Source organism: Bubalus bubalis, chromosome 14 (genome assembly GCF_019923935.1).
Source record: "Bubalus bubalis isolate 160015118507 breed Murrah chromosome 14, NDDB_SH_1, whole genome shotgun sequence".
Lineage (NCBI taxonomy): Eukaryota > Metazoa > Chordata > Mammalia > Artiodactyla > Bovidae > Bubalus > Bubalus bubalis.
The window spans coordinates 40,393,706-40,415,538 of record NC_059170.1 but is presented as its reverse complement, the minus strand read 5'-3'; the positions used below and the strand labels follow the sequence as shown (position 1 = coordinate 40,415,538).

The 21,833-nt window shown below is 39.9% G+C and overlaps 1 protein-coding gene across 1 annotated transcript; it reads left to right on the top strand.

The window, feature by feature from the left end:
• The first annotated feature begins 2,071 nt into the window (after positions 1-2,071).
• Positions 2,072-18,937, top strand: LOC123329100 (dihydrodiol dehydrogenase 3-like). Its single transcript, XM_044927479.2, has 9 exons — positions 2,072-2,155; positions 4,620-4,787; positions 5,088-5,204; positions 6,444-6,521; positions 6,937-7,059; positions 7,873-7,982; positions 13,653-13,818; positions 16,724-16,806; positions 18,895-18,937. Exons 1-9 carry the CDS (start codon positions 2,072-2,074, stop codon positions 18,935-18,937), a joined length of 972 nt encoding a protein of 323 aa, XP_044783414.2.
• The last annotated feature ends 2,896 nt before the right edge of the window (positions 18,938-21,833 follow it).

Genomic DNA, 21,833 nt, shown 5'->3' with positions numbered 1-21,833 from the left:
GTGTGCACCCCCCATCCTCCACACTAGCACCTTTGCCCCAGAGGGTGGCAGAGCTGGAGGAAGTTGTGCAGGAGCAGTCCCTGGTGTGGGCAGTTGTGCATGTGGTGCAGCACTGGCACACCATCAGAGCCCCAGACCCTGCTCCTAGGGCCTCTCTCTGAGGCCGCCCTGCCCCATCCAGATGTGTGTGTGTTCCTATGTGTGTGCATTCAGATGGATCCTTGAAACAGGCAAATGCTCACTCTTGGTAGAGTTGTTCCTTGTCATAACTTTCACTAGTTAACTCGTCATGCTCCTAGTCCTGGGATCAGCCCAACAGGAAAGCTCAGTTCACTCTTGAGTCAGCAGCTTACCTGGTCGAGACTGGCTATCTGATTCTGGTGAATTTATGACTGTTTTTGAATGCACTATGTCCCCCAAAGCCACACCCCCATTCTATTCAGGGCCTTTTAATAAATGGTCTAGTCTATGTCTCCACCCTTATTCCTTTGTCCTTGGCTCCATATGTATGTATATATACATATATATACACACACACACACACACATATATATATATATGTGTGTGTGTGTATATATATATATATATATATATATTTCCCCTGCAGCTGCAATAGGCATTCCAGGAACTCTTCAGTTCAAGCTTAGAATTAAGTGGAACAGATACCAGTCTCCAGGCAGCCCCCAAGTTGGTTGGAACCTCGCACATAAGGTTTCCTCTAATCACTCTGGTTTGAGGGAGGCAACTGGGAGCTGATCAAGACTGCACTGCTCCAGGCAGGAGGAGGGTACAGGCAAGTAATACACGATGAAATTTCCTTCTACTCTGTTCTGGATTTTCCCTAATTGCCTGTTCACTTTGTTGCTGTCAGTCTTTGTTTGACTGTTTTCCAGAACTTCTATGAGGTTTTAAAATTAATTTTTCTTTCTTTTCTTGTCTTTCCAGGGGAGAATTCAGTCCTCCCATCTCACCAGTTTGCTGACATCACTGAACATGTTAAATTTTATTTATCTTCACTACATTTTTGTGTATCAATGCATCACAACTTCTGTTTTCTTTCCAAATTTGTGGTATTTTAATTTGTTTATAGTTTTTTCTTTTATGAATAATGTGGAACAGTAAATTATGTAAAATGTGTATCAGTTATATTATGAGACTACTCTTTTAAAAAATTAATTTACTTATTTTAATTGGAGGTTAATTACTTTACAATATTGTGGTGGCTTTTGTCATACATTGACATGAATCAGCCACGGTTGTATGTGTCCCCTTGTCCCTAACTGCTGTTCCACCTCCTTCCCCATCCCATCCCTCTGGGTTGTCCCAGTGCACCAGCTTTGAGTGCCCCATTTCACACATCGAACTTGGACTGGTCATCTATTTCATGTACAGTAACATACATGTTTCAATGCTAATCTACAAGAGTACTCTTAAAGTTATATAACTAAGTACAATGTATAAACACTCAAGAGTCTCTTTGCACAGTTCATATGGTATCCTAAGGCTATTAATAATCTCCAATAAGTATTTTGCCAAAATGTCTTGTTTCTGTATACTGTTTTGGATTTCACCAGTCAGGTCTATAAGGCATAATAATTTTCCTGGTGGGAAATATAAAGAGACAAATTTATTTTCATTTGAGGTTTTGATTCTTTATTAAAGGGTAACATTTTTAAAAATGCTATTAAACACTTTCAGATTGTGTGATTTGTGTATGTGTGTCTGTTTGTACTGTAAGATAGCTTTTTCAACTGATGTTTGATTGACATTGTGGTCATAATAGGAAAACAAAAAAGATTGTTGTTGGAAGTTTCTAGTCTAACTAATGGTCAATAATTGCCCACCCAATTTCATCAGTATATAATACTTGAGGTTATGCTAATAAAAAAAATCAAACAAGTTGACTGTCTTCAAGCCTCTCCTTATTCCGTGGACACTACTTTAATCACACTTCTCCTACAATATACCTGCTAATGTTGGACAGTGCAGCTAGGGTGTGAACTTCCTGTTATTTATAACCTGTGAAGGAAGAAGAAAATATCAATCTGCTTACTCAGAGGAGAAACAGGCAATGGATCCCAAAGGCCAGAAGGTGAAGCTTAATGATGGCCACTTCATTCCTGTCCTGGGATTTGGAACCTATGCACCTCCAGAGGTAACAGTAGTGGTTGTGGGTTGAGATATAAATAGTAAGTGAATGTAACATGAGCGGAAGGGACTTGGGTTGTCAAGCACTGAGTTCCTGGGTGACTCTGGGAGGGTCACATGGTTCCACCAACCAGGCTAGAACCATGCCCTGTGAAAGGGAAGATAGCATCCTGTCTGCACTCTGCATCAGGGTCAGAGGTTGTGCTCACCTGCAGATTACTCTGGGTTCCCTCCAGTTTCCATCTCTTTCCCAGCTTGGCAGAAGAGGAGACTTGACTGTCAAGAAAATTGTCAGCTGCTTTGCTTTGAAGGTGATTGCAACAGTGAGGTTTATCTGTATATTTAATTATTTCCAGAACTCTTTCCTCCTTCCAAAAAGTCATGACACAGAGAAGTATTTGAAGTGGGAGGTCCTATAGATGAGGTGAATGAAAAATAATGGGAATGAATTGTTTTTCTACTGTGGTGTGCCTGCTAGATGGCAGGCAAGAAACATTCCAACTGTGTTTTGCCTCATATTTCTGTTTTAGCTTGGAAACTTATTCTTAGGGAAAATATAATCTCATTTGAAGGGAAAAGGTACTATCTTACAGGCCAGGTTTTGTAATGTTTTCTTGGGCTTCCCTGGGTAGTTCAAATCGTAAAGAATCTGCCTGCAGTGTGGGAGATCTGGATTTGATCCTTGGGTCAGGAAGATCCCCTGGAGAAGGAAATGGCAACCCACTCCAATGTTCTTGCCTGGAGAATCCCATAGACAGAGGAGCCTGATGGGCTATAGTCCATGGGGTCACAAAGAGTTGGACACGATTGAGCGAATTTCACTTTCAATTTTTTTTTTTTTAAAGTACCGTTTGCAGTGCTCGGGCATAAGATGGGCTGGTAAGTCTCTAGTCTGGAAGCGAGAAAGTTTGCTGTCTATCTTGTCTTTAGGGTAGACGTGAAAATAGATTGGTCCTTAAACCTTGAGTCTCACTATTCTAATTCATAAAATGGAAAAACATATTCAGAGACATTTTGTAGATAGAAGACAGGATTTATATACTTTGTAGAGCAAAGTGGGGTGAGGGGAATGAAGGGGCCAGGATGTTACTGAAGCTCACTGGCTCATTCCTTGGTGGTGGTAGTGGTTTAGTCACTCAGTTGTTGTGATTTTTGTGATCCCATGGATTGTAGCCTGCCAGGCTGCTCTGTCCATGGGATTCTCCAGGCAAGAATGGAGATGACACCATCCTAATTTCAGAAAGGGAAGAGGAACTAGAAAGCCTCTTGATGAAGGTCAAAGAGGGAGTGAAGAAGCTGGCATAAAACTCAGCATTAAAAATACGAAGATGATGGCATGCAGTCCCATCACATCATGGCAAATACATGAGGAAAAATGGAATCAGTGGCACACTTTATTTTCTTGGACTCCAAAATCATTGTGGTTGGTGACTATAGCCAGGAATTTAAAAGATGCTTGCTCCTTGGAAGAAAAGCTATGAGAAGCCTAGACAGTGTATTAAAAAGAAGAGACATTACTTTGATGACAAAGGGCCATATAGTCAAAGCTGTGGTTTTCCAGTAGTTATGAACAGATGTGAGAATTGGACCATAAAGAAGTCTGAGTGCAAAGAATTGATGCTTTTGAACTGTGGTGTTGGAGAGGACTTTTGAGAGTACCTTGGACAGCAAGGTGACAGACAAAACCTGTCAATCCTAAAGGAAATCAACCCTGAGTATTCCTTGGAAGGACTGATGCTGAAGTTGAAACTCCAATACTTTGGTCACATGATGCAAAGAGCCAACCCATTGGAAAAGACCCTGATTCTGGGAAAGATTGAGGGCAGGAGGAGAAGGAGATGATAGAGGATGAGATGGTTGGATGGCATTATTGACACAATGGACATGAGTTTGAGCAAACTGCAGGAGATAATGAAAAACAGGGAAACCTGGAGTGCTGCAGTCCATGGGGTCAGAAAGAGTTGAACAGGACTGAACAACTGAACAGAAACAACAACTTATATGAGAACATCACTTTGTACACCTTGATCGCATACAGTTTTTATGTGGTGTATTCTTTGTGGCCTCACTGGTAGACAGAGGTCTTAGAAGCTTTTACTTTGTTTCTTGATGCTTTTACCAGGCACCTTACACCTTTGTTGATTTATCTTCAAACATCTGACTATATAAATAATATCCATGACTACAACGTTATGCTGAATTCTTTGGGTTCTTCCAGAAAATCAATGAACCTGCATGTGGTCTTGAGGTCTCTGATGCCAACAGTCAACCACTGATTGCCTCATGTTGAAGGGTTCCTGGGTGTCCACTTAACCACTGACCAGGAATGTTCAGGGAAATTGTCAAGCATTCATCACCACACATACAGGACTAACCAAAGGCACAAAGAAACATTTATGTTGGGAAGGTGAAAGCTTATGTCTAGCAATCTTTTATGTGATATTCAGCTTCTATCTTTGTTGCTTATGTAGGTTGCTAAGAGGGAAGCTCTGGAATTCACACCATTTGCTATAGAGATTGGGTTCCACCATATTGACTGTGATCATGTGTACCAAAATGAAGAGCAGATAGGCCAGGCCATTCAAAGTAAAGTTGCAGATGGCACTGTGAAGAGAGAAGACATATTCTGCACTTCAAAGGTACTGTGTGTGTTATGTGTGTGCATATGTGTGCAAGTGATTGTGCCCAGGTGAAAATTATATAATAGGATCATTTGTTCAGTGAAGAGTTGTTTGGTGAACTATGCTTATTGGTATATTCCTAAAGTATTAGCATTTCCTGGTGGTTCAGTGCTTAAGACATGGTGCTTTACTGTCATAAGCTGGGATTCCATCCTTGGTAGGGGAAGTAATATCCCACAAGCCACATGATATGCCCCCCCCCAAAAAAAAATTAACTAAAGTTTTATTATTACAAATTTTTTTTCTTAACCTCTGAAGCTTTGGTGCACATCCTTTCGACCAGAGTTGGTCCGACCAGCCTTGGAAAAGTCACTGAAAAATCTTCAACTGGACTATGTCGATCTCTATATTATGCATTATCCACTGGCTCTGAAGGCTGGAAATTTGTGTGATCACATCAATGTTATATCTTGTGTTAGAATGTTCATCAACTTGCATGGATGGTTGAAGTAAGATTTGTCTAGTAGGTTGAAGGGATGATTACACTAGAGTAGAATCCCCCAAGCAATCATTTGTGATCATCTTTTTACTGAGATTCTTTGAATTCCTTACATGCCTCCCAGAAAAAGGAGTTAAATAATCTGAGAGTCTATGCTTGAAAACTTTCAGAAATAGAAATAAGCCAGTTCTGCACCCAATCCTGGTTATAACTCCTGAGTCTCTGGGAATATCGTGAACCAAGAGTTTGGTGCAGCTGTGGTGAGCATGACACTGCCTTACATTGAACATGATGAGTCTATCTTGCCTTTCACCCTTTCTAGGTGAGCAGATTTGGTGGTTCTCCCTCTGTGTGGGTCTAAGCCTCATACCTTTTTAGGGACTTGGGAGACCTTGCCTACACTCTCTCCTGTCTTTAGATGAGGTCTGTAGTCTGCACTTAGCCTTTAAGAAAGGTTTACTTGGAACAACTGATTTCATGTCACAGAACTCAAGCCATCTGACGCAAAACAGCTTCATGGACTATGTAGATGGCAAGTTTCAGCCACAGACAGAATTGAGGGTTGCAGTACTCTTCAGAAATGTCTCCTTTTTTCTATTCCTTATCAGGGTACTACTCACGGTTTGCTTTATTTTTACTGAATATTTTCCATTAGTGGCAAATATGGCCTTGGGGCAGCTCGAGGCTCATGGTTATGAATATTTGAGAGCATGGCTGGATCTTCCACATTCCATATCAACCTAAGGAGAGACTTGCTGGTTCATATGCCTTCCCTAGGGCACCTGATGCTCAGAGATAAAAGGAAGTCTGATTATCTAGCCCAGGTCAAGATTGCAATTTTTATTCTAAAAATAAAGCCATGTAACTTATTGTCATTCCCAGCTCACAAAAGCACTTCTAAAGAGGCAAGTACAAGAAGGGACAAAATTCACAGAAGTCACTGGAAGTCCGTTTTAGGAAGTAGAAAATTTGTACTTATTACAACATATATTTAGTATAAAAGAGCAGAGTAACCCTCCCTCCTGAAGACATCGCTTACATAGACAAAATCACTTTGCAAATATTAGTATCTAGGAAGTTGTAAATATACCTCATGGAGGTTTAATTCTTGGGAGCTTGGCTAAATATGGAGAAATTATTTTGTGCTATCTCTAAAATGACTGCTTCCATCCCAGCCAGGGGAGGACATTTTGCCAACAGATGAAAATGGAAAACTAGTATTTGACTCAGTGGATTTCTGTCACACATGGGAGGTGAGTATGGGGAAGAGAGAAGCCAGAGGAGGAGCCAGGAGAGTGGGGACCTCTTTAATTTCTTCCACCTGTGAGAATGGGCTGTGGACCATTAGACCCAGCAGTTCATAAAGTCTATGGGCTGTGATGCTGGGTTGTGGGGATGAAACCATTGCTGAAATGTTCCAGAGAGGAAAGGAGGAGGAGACGTATGGGACAGTGCAGATAGGAATCTCTTTCCTTTCATGTGATATGTCTTCTCCAGGGTGCAAAGAGGAGATGATAATTCTTTTTGCATAATGTCTTCTTCCGCTCTTTTCTTCTTGATATCAATGTTAATTCTTGATGGATGACACTTTTTACAGATTTTTTTCCCAGCTTTAATTCTTGTTCTATTGCCCATTCCAAGTGACTGTTCACCACCCCTCCCTCCCAGGCCCTGGAGAAGTGTAAGGATGCAGAGTTGACCAAGTCCATTGGGGTGTCCAACTTCAACCACAAGCAGCTGGAGAAGATCCTGAACAAGCCCGGGCTCAAGTACAAGTCCGTCTGCAACCAGGTGAGCAGCTTGGCTCCTCTCCCTCCTGCTCTTCAGAACATCCTTCTTGCCCTGAAGCCAGATGTTTATCTGTCCTCCCCTCCTGTTTATCCTACATTTGTGGACAGAAGGTTCTAGAGAGTAGAGCCCCTGTCTGGATGGTGTGAATAGAACCCATAATGGTATCTCTGTCTGATAAATTTGGATGGAAGAAGTGCAGAGGACTTCCTGGTAAATCGTGAATAGAACCCAGAGGTAGAGGAAGGAAGCATTTCCCTGAGATGACAGCATGACCAGTTCGGAGGTTGAAAGTGTCCTGGAGCAAGCTTTGTACAGGAAGGAAAACCATGAAAACACGGAATCAGAGGTAAATTAATAAAAAGTTAAATCAGTTGCGATGGGTATTAAGGGTTTGTGTGGGGTTCTGATGGCTGAATCCTAAATCTTGGTGTCGCAGCATTTATAAGTCTTTTAGCAGTGAACACAGTTAAGAAATTTGTACTGGACATTATGAAAATCATCCAGGTTAGAGGGTGAAGTTAAAGGCTCATGGTGATGCTAACAGTCTATGAAATATTTATTCATGAATGTCTACTCAAATGTACAGTCCATCTTTTGATTAGTCAATCTCGGACTGGTTCTCCCATCTATGTCCATCATAAATTAACTGTATAAACCCACTTTTCTTTGTTTCTCTGTTGATGTTAATATTTCCAGTTTACATTTAATGATATAGTTTTTCCTTTATCATTTTTTAAACATTTTGTCTCCCTCTGTCATATTAGTATTATGTTTCCATAATATCTGACACTCTTCTCTATTGGTTTTCTACAGGTGGAATGTCATCTGTATCTCAATCAGAGGAAACTGTTGGATTTCTGCAAGTCACATGATATTGTTGTTGCTGCCTATAGTGTTCTGGGATCCCAAAGGGTAAAAGGATGGTACTGAACTATAATGAAAAAAACAGGGAGTTTATGTAAAATTCAATTTTTGATGAGATAATTTAAATCATACAATACTCAGATAACTCTCATAGGCAGAAGGGAGAGAGTGGAGTAGTAGAATGAATTCTCTTTTATCTTCCCATAACCGAGCCAATTTTTCTAGATTGTATTAGCTTGTTGACTCATGAATAACAAATGTCTGCATTAAAATCTATATATGATCCTCCAGTTGAGACCAGAGACACAGCTTATGTCATGATTTACCTATTAACTAATGAACACATTTTAAAAAAATATGTGTTTCATTTCTTTGTGTTGATTTTATATCCTGCAACTTTACTATATTCATTGATTAGCTCTAGTAATTTTCTGGTGGAGTCTTTAGTGTTTTCTATGTAGAGGATCATGTTATCTGCAAACAGTGAGAGTTTTACTTCTTCTTTTCCAATTTGGATTCCTTTTATTTCTTTTTCTGCTCTGATTGCTGTGGCCAAAACTTCCAAAACTATGTTGAATAGTAGTGCTGAAAGTAGGCACCCTTGTCTTGTTCCTGACTTTAGGAGAAATGCTTTGAATTTTTCACCATTGAGGATAATGTTTGCTGTGGGTTTGTCATATATAGCTTTTATTATGTTGAGGTATGTTCCTTCTATTCCTGCTTTCTGGAGGGTTTTTATCATAAATGGATGTTGAATTTTGTCAAAGTCTTTCTCTGCATCTATTGAGATAATCATATGGCATTTATTTTTCAATTTGTTAATGTGGTGTATTACATTGATTGATTTGCAGATATTGAAAAATCCTTGCATCCCTGGGATAAAGCCCACTTGGTCGTGATGTATGATCTTTTTAATGTGTTGTTGGATTCTGATTGCTAGAATTTTGTTAAGAATTTTTGCCCCTATGTTCCTCAGTGATATTGGCCTGTAGTTTTCTTTTTTGTGGCATCTTTAGCAGGTTTTGGTATTAGGGTGATGGTGGCATCATAGAATGAGGAAGTTTCCCTTCCTCTCCAATTTTCTGGGAAAGTTTGAGCAGGATAGGTGTTAGCTCTTCTCTAAATTTTTGGGAGAATTCAGCTGTGAAGCCATCTGGACCTGGGCTCTTGTTTGCTGGAAGATTTATGATTACAGTTTCAGTTTCTGTGCTTGTGATGGGTCTGTTAAGATTTTCTATTTCTTCCTGGTTCAGTTTTGGAAAGTTGTACTTTTCCTATACAATAATAATGAGAAAATAGAAAGAGAAATTAAGGAAACAATTCCATTCACCATTGCAACAAAAAGAATAAAATACTTAAGAATATATTTACGTAAGGAAACAAAAGACCTATATATAGAAAACTATAAAACACTGGTGAAAGAAATCAAAGAGGAAACAAATAGATGGAGAAATATACCGTGTTCATGGATCAGAAGAATCAATATAGTGAAAATGAGTATACCGCCCCCAAAAATCTGTAGATTCAATGCAATCCCTATCAAGCTACCAACGGTATTTTTCACAGAGCTAGAACAAAAAATTTCAGAATTTGTATGGAAATACAAAAACCTCGAATAGCCAAAGCAATCTTGAAAAAGAAGAATGGAACTGGAAGAATCAACCTGCCTGACTTCAGGCTCTACTACAAAGCCACAGTCATCAAGACAGTTTGGTACTGGCACAAAGACAGAAATATAGATCAATGGAACAAAATAGAAAGCCCAGAGATAAATCCACATACCTATGGACACCTTATCTTTGACAAAGGAGGCAAGAATATACACTGGAGAAAAGACAATCTCTTTATCAAGTGGTGCTGGGAAAACTGGTCAACCACTTGTAAAAGAATGAAACTAGAACACTTTCTAACACCATACACAAAAATAAACTCAAAATGGATTAAAGATCTAAATGGAAGACCAGAAACTATAAAACTCTTAGAGGAGAACATAGGCAAAACACTCTCTGACATAAATCACAGCAGGATCCTCTATGACCCACCTCCCAGAATATTGGAAATAAAAGCAAAAATAAACAAATGGGACCTAATTAAACTTAAAAAGTTTTGCACAACAAAGGAAACTATAAGCAAGGTGAAAAGACAGCCTTCAGAATGGGAGAAAATAATAGCAAATGAAGCAACTGACAAACAACTAATCTCAAAAATATACAAGCAACTCCTGCAGCTCAATTCCAGAAAAATAAACGACCCAATCAAAACATGGGCCAAAGAACTAAATAGACATTTCTCCAAAGAAGACATACAGATGGCTAACAAACACATGAAAAGATGCTCAACATCACTCATTATCAGAGAAATGCAAATCAAAACCACAATGAGGTACCATTTCATGCCAGTCAAAATGGCTGCTATCCAAAAGTCTACAAGTAATAAATGCTGGAAACGGTGTGACGAAAAGGGAACACTCTTACACTGTTGGTGGGAATGCAAACTAGTACAGCCACTATGGACAACAGTGTGGAGATTTCTTAAAAAATTGGAAATAGAACTGCCATACGACCCAGCAATCCCACTGCTGGGCATACACACTGAGGAAACCAGAATTGAAAGACACGTGTGCCCCAATGTTCATCACAGCACTGTTTATAATATCCAGGACATGGAAGCAACCTAGATGTCCATCAGCAGACGAATGGATAAGAAAGCTGTGGTACATATACACAATGGAGTATTATTCAGCCACTAAAAAGAATACATTTGAATCAGTTCTCATGAGGTGGATGAAACTGGAGCCTATTATACAGAGTGAAGTAAGCCAGAAAGAAAAACATCAATACAGTATCATCAGATCAGATCAGATCAGTCGCTCAGTCATGACCGACTCTTTGGGCCCCGTGAATTGCAGCAAGCCAGGCCTCCCTGTCTATCACCAACTCCTGGAGTTCACTCAGACTCACGTCCATCGAGTCAGTGATGCCATCCAGCTATCTCATCCTCTGTCGTCCCCTTCTCCTCTTGCCCCCAATCCCTCCCAACATCAGAGTCTTTTCCAATGAGTCAACTCTTCGCATGAGGTGGCCGAAGTACTGGAGTTTCAGCTTTAGCATCATTCCTTCCAAAGAAATCTCAGGGCTGATCTCCTTCAGAATGGACTGGCTGGATCTCCTTGCAGTCCAAGGGACTCTCAAGAGTCTTCTCCAACACCACAGTTCAAAAGCATCAATTCTTCGGCGCTCTGCCTTCTTCACAGTCCAACTCTCACATCCGTACATGACCACTGGGAAAACCATAGCCTTTACTAGACGAACCTTTGTTGGCAAAGTAATGTCTCTGCTTTTGAATATGCTATCTAGGTTGGCCATAACTTTCCTTCCAAGGAGTAAGTGTCTTTTAATTTCATGGCTGCAGTCACCATCTGCAGTGATTTTGGAGCCCAAAAAAATAAAGTCTGACACTGTTTCCACTGTTTCCCCATTTATTTCCCATGAAGTGATGGGACCAGATGCCATGATCTTCGTTTTCTGAATGTTGAGCTTTAAGCCAATGTTTTCACTCTCCACTTTCACCTTCATCAAGAAGCTTTTGAGTTCCTCTTCACTTTCTGCCATAAGGGTGGTGTCATCTGCATATCTGAGGTTATTGATATTTCTCCCGGCAATCTTGATTCCAGCTTGTGTTTCTTCCAGTCCAGCGTTTCTCATGATGTACTCTGCATATAAGTTAAATAGACAGGGTGACAATATACAGCCTTGACGTACTCCTTTTCCTATTTGGAACCAGTCTGTTGTTCCATGTCCAGTTCTAACTGTTGCTTCCTGACCTGCATACAAATTTCTCAAGAGGCAGGTCAGGTTGTCTGGTATTCCCATCTTTTTCAGAATTCTCCACAGTTTATTGTGATCCACACAGTCAAAGGCTTTGGCATAGTCAATAAAGCAGAAATAGATGTTTTTCTGGAACTCTCTTGCTTTTTCCATGATCCAGCAGATGTTGGCAATTTGATCTCTGGTTCCTCTGCCTTTTCTAAAACCAGCTTGAACATCAGGAAGTTCACGGTTCACATATTGCTGAAGCCTGGCTTGGAAAATTTTGAGCATTACTTTACTAGTGTGTGAGATGAGTGCAATTGTGCGGTAGTTTAAAATTCTTTGGCATTGCCTTTCTTTGGGATTGGAATGAAAACTGACTTTTTCCAGTCCTGTGGCCACTGCTGAGTTTTCCAAATTTGCTGGCATATTGAGTGCAGCACTTTCACAGCATCATCTTTCAGGATTTGGAATAGCTCAACTGGAATTCTATCACCTCCACTAGCTTTGTTCATAGTGATGCTTCCTAAGGCCCACTTGACTTCACATTCCAGGATGTCTGGCTCTAGGTCAGTGATCACACCATCGTGATTATCTGGGTTGTGAAGATCTTTTTTGTACAGTTCTTCTGTGTATTCTTGCCATCTCTTCTTAATATCTTCTGCTTCTGTTAGGTCCATACCATTTCTGTCCTTTATTGAGCCTATCTTTGTATGAAATGTTCCTTTGGTATCTCTGATTTTCTTGAAGAGATCTCTAGTCTTTCCCATTCTGTTGTTTTCCTCTATTTCTTTGCATTGATCGCTGAAGAAGGCTTTCTTATCTCTTCTTGCTATTCTTTGGAACCATGCATTCAGATGTTTATATCTTTCCTTTTCTCCTTTGCTTTTCGCTTCTCTTCTTTTCACAGCTTCACATATATATGGAATTTAGAAAGATGGTAATGATAACCCTGTATGAGAGACAGCAAAAGAGACACAGATGTATTGAACAGTCTTTTGGACTCTGTAGGAGAGGGCGAGGGTGGGATGATTTGGGAAAATGGCTTTGAAACATGTATAATAACATATGTGAAACGAATTGCCAATCAGGCTCGATGCATGATACAGGATGCTCGGGACTGGTGCACTGGGATGACCCAGAGGGATGGGATGAGGAGGGAGGTGGGAGGGGCTTTCAGGACCCGGAACACGTGTACACCCGTGGCGGATTCATCTTGATGTATGGCAAAACCAATACAATATTGTAAAGTAATTAGCCTCCAATTAAAATAAATAAATTTATATTAAAAATAGAATAAAATAAATTAATTAAAAAATAAATTCACAAAGCTTCTTAAAAAATATGTGTTTCAAGACTCACTTACCTTATGTTTAAAGTTGAGATAATAATATATAACTCCTAGTTCTATCATGATAGAAAAGAAATTCAACTTGAACCATTTTTGTAAGCATCTATAGTAGAATAATGATGAAATAAATGTCTCTTATTTTGAGACCTCTCAATTTTTATCAATACCTTAGAAAAAGTGAAATTTACAAACTATTCTTGGTCTTTTCATTCAGTTTCTCTTTTCATGCCCTTGACTGTAGAAGAAAAAACACCCCCTGAAAATTAAGGAAAAAAATCCATGAGTTTGGCAGTCCTTGTCTCAACTCAATAATGCCTCTGAATTACCTGTAGAGCTTTGTACACACAGAATGGGAAGTGACACAGTTGAGGTTCTGATTCAGTTTGTCTTCAGCTTAGCCATGGAATTTGTATTTCTAACAAGATCTCAGGTGATATTGATGATGTTGGTCCATGGACCACACTTTGAGAAGCAGTGGTCTAGAGTGAACCTCTTGGTCTGTTTGGGAAACCTACTCACAAATTGAGTACCTAGTCTCAGCTCCTCAGCATTTCTGAATTTCCTTCCAGGGTGAACCTGAACCACCCCGTTCTCTTGGAGGACCTGGTTCTCTCTGCCATTGCCCCAAAGCATAAGAAAACCCCAGCTCTAGTTGCCCTTCGCTACCAGATACAGTATGGGATTGTGGTTTTGGCCAAGGGTAACAATATGAAGTGGATCAAGGAGAATATACAGGTGATGAGTGGGACTGTGGGGAGAGGGTTTCCAAGGAATATCCTTCAAGAGGGTCATTCTTTTTCTGATTCTCAGACTGTCTTTGGGCCAAGGTGAGTTACCTGTTCTTTCTCCGAGCATGAATGCCTTCTGTGTATTCCTGGTGGTTTTCTCCTGCTGTGGCAACAGGAGAGGCATCATGTCTGGAGAGGGTCACAGATGGACAGATAATGGAGGTTTTAGTTTGAGCATTACATTTTCAATGTATTCTGTCACTTCATGCAAATGATGTTTTCTTTGTTCTCAATTGATGCAATTGAATTATTTGATATTTTTAGAACGTTTGAACCACTCTAACAAAATACCATATATTGAGCGCCTGAGAAAAATATTTAAATTTGTTTCTCACAATTCTGAAGCTGGAGATTTCAGTTCAGGTTGCCTGTGTGGTCAGGTGAGGGTGCTTCTGCAAGTCACAGGCTTCTTTTTGTATCTTAACATGGTGGAGGGGGCAATAGAGCTCTCCCAAATATCTTCTATGAATATGATAACGTGATGCTTTTGAATTGTGGTGTTGGAGAAGACTCTTGAGAGTCCCTTGGACTGCAAGGAGATCCAACCAGTCCATTCTAAAGATCAGCCCTGGGTGTTCTTTGGAAGGAATGATACTAAAGCTGAAACTCCAGTACTTTGGCCACGTCATGTGAAGAGTTGAATCATTGGAAAAGACTGATGCTGGGAAGGATTGGGGGCAGGAGGAAAAGGGGATGACAGAGGATGAGATGGCTGGATGGCATCACTGACTCGATGGACATAAGTTTGAGTGAACTCCGGGAGATGGTGATGGACAGGGAGGCCTGGTGTGCTGTGATTCATGGGGTTGCAAAGAGTTGGACATGACTGAGTGACTGAACTGAACTGAAATCTCATGCATGAGGGCTCCACCATCATTACCTAATCGTCTCTCAAAAATTTCACTTCTAACACCATCAACATGTGAATATGAGGGCAGAAATATTATGGCAGTGATCTTTAACCTCCAAACCATTGTGTTTTTATTTTGCATTTCACTGAATTCTAATAAGGTTTCATTTTCATATATTTAATCTTCATGAGATTCTGTTTTGTGAAGTTCTTCAATAGTTTGTCCATTTTTGCTAGGTTGTATTTTGTTTTCAGTGTAGGAGACCATTATTGTACCTTTAGCCATAGCTGTACAGGAAACTCCTCAGTTTCAGGATTTAATTCAGAGATCATTTATGTGTCTCTTGCTTCTGTGGTTTACAATCAGCCTTTACTCAGCTAAGCTGTTGTCCTCTTGGCTGGGTTCTTTTATGAATTTGAAGTTTGGCTCAGAGCAGCTTGGCAGTTCTGCTTTAGCAGGTGGATATGGCTCTTGTCATATGGGCCTTCATGTTTCTCTGTATAGTTTTTCATGAATATTTGACTTGACTGTGCCAACTAATCTACTCTTCATTTCAACACAGGGCTATGACCCCAAGTCAGTGATTAGGGAAAAAGTCCTCTTCCTGTCTGGACTCAGATTTGGCTTACCACTTCTAGGAAATATCACTATTCAATGCAGATTACAGGTCAGGCCAAGTCAAAGGGAAGGGAAATTGTCCCCTGCTCAATTATTTCCATGTTTCCATTTAAATTTGGTTCTGTAATCTAGCTGGAACTGATTATCTAAGATAATACGAAAATGGATACATACATGTTTATGTATATGCTAATGCTAAGTCACTTCAGTCGTGTCCGACTCTGTGCAACCCCATAGACGGCAGCCCACCAGGCTCCCCCGTCCCTGGGATTCTCCAGGCAAAAACACTGGAGTGTGTTGCCATTTCCTTCTCCAGTGCATAAAAGTGAAAAGTGAAAGCGAAGTTACTCAGTCGTGCCCTACTCTTAGAGACCCCATGGACTGCAGCCTACCAAGCTCCTCCATCCATGGGATTTTCCAGGCAAGAGTACTGGAGTGGGTTGCCATTGCCTTCTCCGATGTTTATGTATATTTAAATGTAAATCTAAGGTTCCATATTTCCTCACAGATTTTCATTGTCAGCCCAGTCACATATCAAGTTTCCATAAATACATTTTTTGGTGTCTCTCTTCTATTTAAATATTCAGTTTTCTACACTGTGTTCTTAAAGTAAAAAATCAGTCTTGCTTTTCAGAATGGTAATTTTTTATTTTTTAAGAATGTCCTCATTGCTTTTGATTAGCTCTCTTTTATTTAAAATTTAGTATCACTTTACCAACTTCCAGGAAAGAATACATGCTCAAGTCTTTGGTTCATGTTGCATTGAAACACTAGATCACTTTGGAGAAAATGAATTTCTTTACAAAATTGACCTTGCAATTTCATGATTATGATGTGAACTTTTAATTATTAAGGTGTTCTTTAATGTTTTAACAATTTCATTATTTTCTGCACAAAAGCATTTACATAAATTTTTAGTTAGGTTCAATCATAGATAATGAGTAGTTTGATATCAGATTCCTGAACAGGCTATCATGGGGGAGCCTCCTTCCCACACTGCTTCAGCTGAAAACTGTCACCCTTAGGGCGTGTTGGGGAGAGGCAATCAGTCTAATGTCAGCTCAGGTTCAGTATCGAGTCAGGAGTGTCCAAAGGCAATGAGTTTGGAAAAAGAAGATTTTAGTTTGTTTTCTGTCACAAGTGATTCACTTAGAAAGATAAGGGACTGATGCACTGTAAAGTGTGAGGTGGACAGAGAAGGAGAAGGTGTGGGAAGGAAAGGTGAGAACTCAGCAGAGGGAGTTCTGTTCACCTGGAAGCTGAGGACAGACACGGCTTCCCTGTCCCCTCCTCTTATCTCCATCCAGCTGGAAAATCCTCCAGTCCCCAGTGGGAGGCCAGCTTCTTGAGGGATAGGTTAATGTGATTCTTCCTTCATTCCAGGTGTTTCACTTTGAGCTGACTCCAGAAGACATGAAAACAATCGATGACCTCAATAGAAATATAAGATATAATGAGATAGTATTGTAAGTGACTTGCAGATATTTCACACATACACTGTTTTCTGTAGCAGGCAGGTCAGTAGGGGAGTTATGCTTTTCAAAAGCTTAATTTTGGGAAGACAGTCCTGATTTCCAGTGTAGAAGTAAACCAGGGGCTTCCTATAGACCTCAGACCAGAGGTTTCCTCCAGGGCTCAATCTCTGACTAAGAGAAATGTGACTGGGTCCCAGGAAAGCCCAGGAAAGAGTGGCCATTGTCTAGGCTGGCCAGAGTGGACATTATGGCGAATTCAGTATTTTGTGCCCCTAATCCTTGGGCTTGCTGCACCTCCTCTCAGGGTGGAGGGACCCAGAAAACACAAAGGGCATGGTGCCTGTAGCCCACCATTCCTTCAGGTACCTGTGAACATGTTTCATCTTTAATTCTTTTTGCATCAGGGAAAATGATTATGTTAATAATAACTATGTAATAATGAATCCATCATGCATTACATTCATGCTTTTTTGTTGTTCAGTTGTGAAGTCTCTTTTGCAATCCCATGGACTGTAGCCTACCAGGCTCTTCTGTCCATGGGATTTCCCAAGCATTTCCCTCTCCAAGGCATCTTCCCAACCCAGGGGTTGAACCCATGTCTCCTGCATGGGCAGTGGGGTCCTTTACCACTGAACAACCTGGGAAGCCCACGGTGATGTTTGCCCATGTACAGTCGTAAAATGTCATGCTAATGTTTTTCTGGAGGGGATCCAGGCAAGCCAATGTGCATCAGTGCTCAGAAGTCACAAGGGACCTACTTCCACCCCTTTCCCGAAGTGTCTGGTGGGTTTTCTCCCTAATGGGCATTTCTTCTCCAAGACATTACCCATTTATTTCCAATTGATCTCTTCTTTGGTCTCTTTTCCCTATTCCAATTCCCATTTCCTCATCCTTATAATTTCACAAAACTGAATTACAAATAGGTCATTAACTTATCTGACCCTCCAGTGAGTGACTTCTGTGTTGTTAGCAGCACAGGCCCAGGTAAGATCGGCCGGGTGTCTGGTTTCATGAGTCAACACTAACCCCACTGTAGCTTCTGTCAATCAGGAGTACATCCCCTTGGAAGCCCCTATCGCCTGGACTTTGACTTAGTCACTAACATGTGACTCCAGTTGCCTAATTACTGAAGAAGGAGATCAGGGCTGAAGAGACAAAATAGAAATTTGGAAGGGAGTTTTAAGAGGAAAGAATACAAATTATTTGTAAAACGAAGATGTAGTTTCAGTGGAAAATCTCAAAACTCTCCCAATTGTCGCAAAGCTGTATCTTGATTCTAAGAAAAGATATGTTACATGGAAAAAACACGGAAAGTTCCTCTTCTGTACTCAATGGCTTTTAAGTTTTCAAAGGCTTTTTAATTCTATGTTCTCCTTCATTAGGCTGTGAATGCCTAGACTTACATATTTTTGTGGGCTCAACTCAATAGCATAGCTCCTGGAACATGGAATCACAAAAAGTGCACTTTATAATGGATTGAATTGAAAAGGACACATTAGAATGAAAAGTACAAACATGGAAAAAAGGAAAACAGCATTAAAATTAATTGCTGAATAGCCAGTATTTTAATATATTATAAAGTAAGAAAATAATGATCCCACTTTAAGCTGTATGATTATTGAGGTGTACATGGTATCTCTTCAACAGATGAGAAATTCCTTAATGGAGACACCTTGTATTTTTTTTTTTTTTTTTGGGTTATCAGTATCTGCTTATCCATGGATGTGTGAAAAAGAGTAGTTAATTTGTTCACTGTGACCCTTCTCATCATCTAGGGACAGAAGTTCCATCTGTGTCTGAAATGACCTCCATACTTATTCCTATGAATGTGCCTTCTTATAAATTGTAACCTGAGTCAAACTACCTGTCACCGTGGAGTGAATATTACATATGAATGTTGGTATTGGATGTGCATGTGCCATGTGCACATGGAGCAGACTCCTGTTGTGTGCTTGTCAGGGGAGAAGGAGGGACGTGTTTGTAAATTTAGAGTTTTAGACCACCCTGACTGCATCATAGAGTAATGCTCTATGACAACATGGCTGATTTAATAAATGAATCCTCCTCCTTCTCTTTTAGTGATGTTGGTCACCCTGAGTTTCCATTCTCTGAGGAATATTGACTCTCAGCTCTCACCTCTCAGCTCTCATGGTTCTTTGAGAATGTCTTGCTTCTAGGATGGTGAAGAAGAGTTTCATACTTGGTGGAGGTGCTTAAATGAAGTTTCTGAAATTTTGAAAGCTTGTTTTTCATTTTAAAACATTTAACATGTTTTGAAACAAAGACTTCAAAGTAAGAATACTTCTTTTTCTGATAATTAAAATAAACATACAATCTACAGAAAGTTAGGAATAGAAGGTAAAGGACTGAAAATAAAAATAAGCTGTGATTAACCGTTTTAGTAATACTTTGGTGCACTATCCTATACAAATGTGTGTGCATGTTTATTTAACAAAGAGAAGGAATCTTCAAACTATAGGTTGTATACTTATTTTTTAACTGAGCATAATTACCTTGGTATGCTAAGAATATGATTTAAAAAATCCAGCATTATATTTGCTTACTGTAAAGCAGAAAATCTTATTCATTTATTTAATTTCTCATTCATTTGCCTAGAAATTGTTTTATCAATAAATATAAATTAAAATGAGTCAATAGTCTAGTGGAGGCTGAGACTGTGAACAAAATTAGGATTATTAAGCTGTTAAAAATGGGTAAATTCCTGTTGGAGATAATTCTACATAGTCTCTCCTATTTTTGCACATCTCTTAGGCAGAGACACCAACTAGCCTTCATCCCACACAACTTTTCATTTGTGCAAGAAACAGTCTTGCAACATGGTAATAGTGCTCCATACATTTCTCTGGAACAGTAAATTATAAGTCCAGGAAGGAAGAGAGTTCATGTAACATTTAAGGGCCAGCAAGTTGGCTGATGTGGGTGGGGTTTAGTGAGGTGGGGAGACAGGAGCTGAAGAGAGGGCCCAGAGAGCCACTGGGACCTTGGGTCTGTATCATGTAGGTTTTTGAAAGGACTTTTCTCTGAGAGAAATGGAGAATGATATTTTGGGTTTTGAGCACAGTAGTTACATGAGCTGACATGTTTTTTTAAAAGTCACTTTGGTTGTTATGTGGAGAAGAAAAAGAGGGAAAAGAGCCCTCTTTTAGGACTCTACAGGAATTTAGATGAGACGTGATGTTGGCTTGGACCACAGAATGAACAGTAAAAGTGGTCAGAGTTGTTAGAAGAGGGATATATTTTAAGGGCAGCATTCACTAGACTTTCTAACATATTGGACATACAGTGAAAGTCAAAGGGAATAAAAGTTGACTCCAGGTGTTTGTAGTTAAGGGACAGGAGATGGAGATGCCATTTTCTCAGAAGGAGACAATGTGGGGGGCACATTTTTATGGAAAGATTAGGAGTTCAGTTTTAGGCATGTATCTTTGAGGTGCCTTTAAGTACTCAAGTGAAGATATATGAATACAGTTGGACATAGAAGTCTACTTGAGAAAAGGTTCAGATAAAATATTTATATTCATGATTTGTCAAATTTGGTTGCTACCTAAAGCCATGAAAGTAGAAAATCAGAGATATTATATTATACAGTGAGTGTAGACAGGGAAGTCAAGCTTCACGAGGATTCAGCATTAAGAAGTTTTTTTTTTTTTTTTCTTTTTGTTTCTAAAGTGAAAGAACCAGTAAAAGAGGCTGAGAAGGAGAGGCTAGTGAGATGGGAGGGACAGTTCTTAGACAGCACATGAAGTAAATGATTGGAGGAGAAAAGGGTCTAATGCTTCAAAGGGGACAAGTAAGAAAAGGGTGAAAACTGACCATTAAATTTTGCAGTTAACCTTGACAAAGTCAATGGAAACTTTGATAGAGTGGTGAAGGCAAACCCCAAGAAGAGTGGGTCAAGAAATGGTGGAAAGAGACCAATGATAGACAGAGTATGCACAGTTTTCAAAGACTTTGCTGTAATGAGGACCACAGTATTGGGCAATTGCTGAAGAAACTGGACAAGGCTCCCAGTTGGGGGAGATGACCACCTGGCTCTGTGGTCACAGGAACAATCCAGCAGAGAGGAAAACCTATGATGCAGCAGACAGACATGGGTTGACTTGAACCACATCTGTATTAGTTAATTCTGCTGCTCCAACAAATGACCAAAAATTTTGTGGCTTTACACATCAATTTGTTATTTTACATTGTGGAGGTCAGAAATTCAAAATCAATGGGCTAAAATCAAAGGCCAGCAGGCCTGCATTCTTTTATAGAAGTTGTAGGGATAAATCTATTTTATTGCCATTTCCAGCTCCTGGAGAACAGGTCTTGGGTTGTTGGAAGAGGGTTTTTGCTATGACTAGAGTGTTCTCTTGATAAAACTCTGTTAGCCTTTGCCCTGCATTGTTTGTACTCCAAGGCCAAACTTGCCTGTTACTCCAGGTATCTCTTGACTTCCTATTTTTGGATTTCAGCTCCCTATGATGAAAAGGACATCTTTTTTTGGTGGTAGTTCTAGAAGGTCTTGTAGGTCTTCATAGAACTTTTCAACTTTAGCTTCTTTAGCATTTGTGGTTGGGGTATAGAATTTGATTACTGTGATGTTGAATGATGTCCCTTGGAAGTGAACCAAGATCATTCTGTCATTTTTGAGATTGTACCCAAGTACTGCATTTTGAAATATTTAATTGACTATGAGGGCTTCTTCTTTTATTCTAAGGGCTTCTTGCCCACAGTAGTAGATATAATGGTCATCTGAATTAAATTTGCCCATTTCTGTCCATTTGAGTTCACTGATTCCTAAAATGTCTGTGTTTCCTCTTGCAATCTCCTGTTTGTCTGCATCCAGTTTATCTGGATTAGAGACCTAACATTCCAGGTTCCTATGCAATATCATTCTTTACAGCATGAGACTTTACTTTCACCAACAGATACCTCTACAACTGGGCGTTAATTCTGCTTTGGCGCAGCCTCTTCATTCTTTCTGGTGCTATTTCCCCCTCTTCCCTAGTAGC

What these genes read in the sequence shown, in the direction of transcription:
- LOC123329100 (XM_044927479.2), top strand. Translation starts at nt 2,072, where the DNA reads ATGGATCCCAAAGGCCAGAAGGTGAAGCTTAATGATGGCCACTTCATT. An exon ending in ATTTCTGTCACACATGGGAG is followed by an intron (nt 6,522 to 6,936) that starts GTGAGTATGGGG and finishes CCTCCCTCCCAG; the next exon opens with GCCCTGGAGAAGTGTAAGGA. An exon ending in AGATATAATGAGATAGTATT is followed by an intron (nt 16,807 to 18,894) that starts GTAAGTGACTTG and finishes CTTCTCTTTTAG; the next exon opens with TGATGTTGGTCACCCTGAGT.